Below are 5,697 nucleotides of genomic sequence, written 5' to 3' on the forward strand. Positions count from 1 at the left end.
AACTGAAGTTAGGCTTTTAGGTCTGACTTGTTGGCAGTCGATTCTCTTTTTTGACTTGTTTTGTGTTACAGAGTGTTTACAAGTTGGGACCTGAAGTTGTTGCGTTGTTTTTCGGCTGTTAATTCGTTTTGGGCAACTTGTTCACTATCAAGCAATTGGCGCCACTAAGTGCGACCGAATGCCCTAAACCTATGGATCGCAATAGCCAGAAGCATTTGACGGTGCGTTCACAGTTACTGCTGCCCGATTCGAGGATGGATTCTCCTGCCCCCAGCTGTGCGCCTCCAAGCGTCCCCTTGGAAATGGGAACCGTTCCAGACCGAGATTGTTTAAATTTTTATCATGATTCAGCTCCTGAGATCACTGTGGCACAAGAGTTTTCTTATACCCAGTCGGTATCCCTCTCTCCTTTCACGATTGTCGTTCCGTCCAATATGTTCGAACCAGGTGGCATTGTGTAATGTAACTTACTAAGTCGACAGCGATTTGAGCTTAACTTATGACGTGTTGTCTTATTATGTCCATGTTGTAAAACACAAGATAAATAATATATGTACTACAAGACTGTCACTATTTCACCGAACAAATCCTACATTCGAATCTACAGTATTTTGATCAGTTTCTTGGTTTTCAAACATTAATTAGCTAAATTCAACCTTTTTGCATATCCATCCATCGGTTGCAGTATATATTGCAGCATGCTTGAATTATTATTGTCCATCACTTCATTTAAATGTGAGGTTTTGCCAATGGTTTATTGATATAGTTAGTAAACAAGTTAAAATCTCTGTAGGCTTACTACACTCTTCAACATGAATTGATTGCCAAAAAAACAAAAACGGAGGAGGTGACAAAGTCAAACACGGGAAAACACTAAATATTTAGACAAGTTAATCTTTATGTTAATGGTCCAATTCTCCTTGGCTGTCAAAAATTTCAACCTCTGAACTGGTAATCCAACTCGAAACTACTCGTCCGGTCGCTTTTTCAAATCATCCAAGATCCTCTTAACATTTCGGGAACAATTTGATCTGACGCGAATGGCACATGAGCGGAAAAGTAACTCGTTTCTGTTCCATGAAAGATTGTCCCACTGTTCGTGACCTCATCCGGTAAAGCGGATATAACAGCGTCGAAGATTTTTAAAAAAGATCCCCTGCTGACGTTTCGCTCCCTGATGCCGAAACGTCGCAATGAGCTACATTTTGCTCGGGAAGTTACCAGGTTTATCAAATCGCGAGCTTGGTTTTCGTTCATGTTGCAATGATCGAAGTTGAAGGATCGAATGCAAGACAAATGTTTTTCAAAAAACTGAAGAAAGCTATTCCACAATTCTAAGTTTCTTGTCAAAGAGGTTTCGCACTTTAGCCTCAAACAGGATAATGCAGACGTGTTGTCTTTTCCTGAAGAGCTTTGCGATGTGTTTAGCTGTTCGTAACACCTGGCTAACCATTCCAGGGCTTCAGCTGTGATGCTTTCATGGGCAAATTTCAGGGTAATTAACGAGTCCGGAAGATGTAAAGCATTACTTTGGAAGCCCTTGGCATTGTCACAGAACGACATACGAATGCCACTAATTTTCACTGCCCTGAGCTTAGGCCAGTGTACAAAGATGTCGTTCCACATTGAAAAGGTCTGCAAAATAAAACAAAATGCTTTCACATTTTTGTTTCAGTTAAAAATTGCATTAAAAAATCCATTTAATATAGGAAAAATTTGTGTGATACCTCAGTGAAGGAAAATTTGTGTGATACCTCAGTGAAGGAAAATTTGTCTGATTGCGATGTCAACGAAGCAAGCACAAATTTTTCTAAATTGACTAAACGTGATAATCCTTCTCTCGCCTGAAAGATTGAGTTCGGATCGTGGTGGTAAAAATTTATTTTGCGAATGTCCGCAGGATTCACTACCGTCTGCAAGATTTGCTCTACTGTACTAAAACAGACGTTCTCAAACCTGCAGTATGTACAAGAAATTGAACTATATTATGATATACTTTACAAGATAAGAAATCTTATCAGAGAAGCTTCCAAGGAACACCAGGACTTGCTAAATATTTTACCTAATTGAAGCAAGATCCACTGCGAAACCGTTTGTATAAGATTCTCGTAGAACTGACAGCACTTTGTTCGAATGCATGTCGAACGATGTTTCCATGTAAGCTAATCCCAACTTTATTGAAGGAATTTCCAAATTGCATTGTTCTAAAAAGTGAGTTTTGTTATTTTAAAGCTATTTTAAGTTATTTAAGTTATACAATTCAACGTTACACTTTATATATTTACTCAAAGATTTATGCTATATAGCAGGGGTGGGCAACCTTTTTGAACCCGAGAGCCGCTTTGGTTGTTAATTTTTTACTGACGAGCCAAGTCATAAGAACTTATGACGTCATAAATAGTTTATGTCGTTTAATTGTTCCATATCTGCATTCCTCAATCGAAAAATATTATTAATTGTGGATAATCAACATCTTGTCATCAATGCTGGCCTAAGTAAGGAAAAGTAAAAGAGATAAACGTTCATTAACGGTACTCTTGGTAGCCTTTACAATTTTTTTGAAATTTTACGATTCGACTAGAAGAGCCCCAAAAAAACATGGTTCCACGACATATCACCGCGGGAAAATGACCGCGAACAAACTCACCGGGGACAACTGAACGTGACGTAAATTGACCGCAAACAAACTGACCGTGATGTAAATTGACCGCGAACAAACTAACCGGGAACAGACTTACCGGAATGAAAATTGACCGGGAGGTAAATTGACCGTGCAAGTGCTGAATTATTGTGTTTAAGTTGATGGCAGTATAAGATATGTAAAGTAAATATTTGTTTTTAACAAAATTTTTTTTTATTTCAATACACATTGAAACATTTATTTAAATAAACAGAAATATTTCCGGAAATACGAGTAACAACATTAAAAGAAGTTCACTGCAAAACACATATGACACTACATAATAAGGGCACTAAAATTTACACAAACTGTTATTTGACAAATCAGTCAACCTTAACTGCAATACACATACTTAATTGGCTGAGATTAAAGCTGATGCGCGACTAGATAGTGAATTAGAATTTTGACCTTTTGACGGCCAATTTGTCGCCGGTTAATTTGATCGCCGGCCAATTTATCGACGGTTAATTTCATCGCCGGCCAATTTGTTGACGGTCAGTTGTCCACTACCAGTTGTCGCCGGTGAGTTTGTTCACGGTCATATGTCGTGATCCCAAAAAACATGCCGCATGCGGCCCGCGAGCCGCAGTTTGCCCACCCCTGCTATATAGGCAGGGTTGCCATCGGTCTCAACTCAAAAATAAGCACGACTAGGAAACGAAAGACGAATATCACCTTAATAAATGCACAACAGGAGAAAGCAACCAATGTTCCTAACAAAAAAACAAAAAAAAAACGAGAGACTATCTGCATGTTTTTAAATTTTGTATCTCTTTGGTACAAAATGGTATACTAAAGGTGTCAAAATGCCCAAAATACGAACCTCTGCCCTAAAAATAAGACGAAAATAAGGACGCAAGTGAAAATAAGGACATTTCTTAGAAAAAAGGAAAAAAACATTTTCTAAGACAAGGACCTTCAAAATAAGGACAAATCTTAGAAATAAGGACGGTATGGCAACCCTGTATATAGGCTATATGGTTACTTGTTTTATTCAAATATTAGACTTTTAATACCTTTCTTTATTGGCAAAATTTTGTTTTCATTTTTGTCCGTCCTTCGTTGTAGTGCCCACATCAACATGTTTATCACCTCATCGGTTATGAACTGATCGTTTTCATGTAACTCTCGTAAGTCTAACGTTTTCAACGGATGCCTTTGTCGTTTTTTAATAATCTCGTTACGGATCTGCTGCTGGACGGAGTTATCCAGAAACGCGTTGTTTGCATGAGTTTGTCTTGCATCCAAGACATGATAACTACAAATACGCGAAAGAAAAACACTTGCAAATGAATTAGCTTGCTGACTAGATGGATTGACCAAAAATGCCGATTGACTGATGTCGTTGCATAAAAGGAAGCCATCCACAGCAAATAATATCAACCAATGTCTCATTGTTCGTGATAAACCGATTGGAAATGATTCCTCCACTAAACAGGATGGTGAAAAGCTATCTTCAGTCCAAGTCGCCATAATGACGTAAGTGCAATGTCTTGATAATGCCATTGCTCGAAACCGCCGCTCTTGATTCTTATCCGCTACTTCAGCACACGTATGAGAATGACTTATCATCACGCGCCACCTCATATCCTCGCTGCCGGTATTGCTACAATCTTCTTGTTCATTAGTAAAATGAGCGTGACCTTTGTCTAACGCCAGTATGAAAGCTCGCATTACCTCTAATGAAGTTAATCGCGGCAGCAGTTTACTCGTAACGAAAGTAAGTAGCATTTCGCTCGACCACAAGATGTTACTTTCGTTGATTAAACGATCAAACATCGCTTTAGCGATTGATTGCCTACACCACTCATACAGAGAAAGTGGGCCGACAGTTGACATTTTATTCACTTGTATGTAACCTTTACAGAGTGAGACCATGATATAGGCCACGTAATGTATGTCATGCAATATAGGTCACGTATTTTTGAATTAAAACTAACAAACTGATATTACTGTAGTTAGTAGTAGCACCGGATCACCAACAAATACCCTTTTAGAAAATTTACTATTTGAGTTACAAATTATAGAGAGCAGATTTAAAGTTGTGTAAGCCAGCTATAATATAAAGCAAATATAAAATCCAATGTCGAAACATTTCATTGCGGATACAGCTTAATTACGCAATCACACACTTCAACGTAGGATCACTGTCCCCTTCCGAGCACTGTTTAACTGTCTGTGTCTTACCAGACTGCTCAATGCGTAATGGATACTTGTACTGCAATAGACTTTTTCCTTTTTTTGTATTTAAAAAATGCACTATCCAACGTGCTATTGACGACGTTATTCCTCCGCCATATGTGGGCCACAAGGAAACATCTGCTACCGTCAGTTCGTTGATCGATCGTTGTTGTGCAATCAAAGAAAAGGCAATAAAGTGACTTATGCAATTGTGAGCTTTAAAACTCATTTAAGCAAGTAGCATACGTCATTGGTCAAGGGTGCACCAAAAACAACGTTCAATATACATGCTCTGGAAACAAAGATATTTCTCTCAACGATGCTGTTATTTGCATATTTCTAATTTCCAATTGTTCGGTTCTTTTTGTTGGAAGGTTGACAAGTAATATATTGATTTTTAAATGGAGACCATAAATGCTGTTATCCCATGACAATGTAACTGGGAAAATTGTTGCACAATTCATATAAAAGATGAAAAGAAAATATTTTGTAGCCCAATGGGAGGAGGGACAACGTACGTAGCCTATTGTAAAAATTATAAACAACGCAAGTTAATAGAATTACAAGACTTAAAAAGTGCAAAGCAGAGGAGCTATACTTTTCACAGGGTAGCGTTTTCTCTTGTATAAAATGCACGACCTATGCCGGTAATAAAATTATATTTTTTAAGTTTAATGCTGACATCCTATTGTTAGAACCACATCGTTTGTTTATGTACTTTCTAGTGAAGCGAGAAGTATAAAATGCTACCCATCATAGCAAAAAAAAAATAACTCAAACAAAGCAACAAAAAAGGGTGAAGAATGTCTCTAAGTTTTCAAAACGTGCAACAGGTT

At 37.9% G+C, this 5,697-nt stretch overlaps 1 protein-coding gene across 2 annotated transcripts; it reads right to left on the reverse strand.

The window, feature by feature from the left end:
• Positions 1–736: 736 nt before the first annotated feature.
• Positions 737–4,884, reverse strand: LOC143469761 (uncharacterized). 2 transcript variants are annotated; one of them, XM_076967567.1, is made up of 4 exons: positions 3,697–4,884; positions 2,063–2,204; positions 1,728–1,956; positions 737–1,635 (listed from the first exon to the last, which is right to left on the reverse strand). In XM_076967567.1, exons 1-4 carry the CDS (start codon positions 4,556–4,558, stop codon positions 988–990), a joined length of 1,881 nt encoding a protein of 626 aa, XP_076823682.1. In that variant the 5' UTR covers positions 4,559–4,884; the 3' UTR covers positions 737–987. The 2 variants fall into 2 exon arrangements, with proteins under 2 accessions (XP_076823682.1, XP_076823683.1); XM_076967568.1 differs by having other exon boundaries at positions 1,755–1,956; positions 3,697–4,882.
• Positions 4,885–5,697: the final 813 nt, after the last annotated feature.

The sequence above is a fragment of the Clavelina lepadiformis genome, chromosome 8 (assembly GCF_947623445.1).
Source record: "Clavelina lepadiformis chromosome 8, kaClaLepa1.1, whole genome shotgun sequence".
Lineage (NCBI taxonomy): Eukaryota > Metazoa > Chordata > Ascidiacea > Aplousobranchia > Clavelinidae > Clavelina > Clavelina lepadiformis.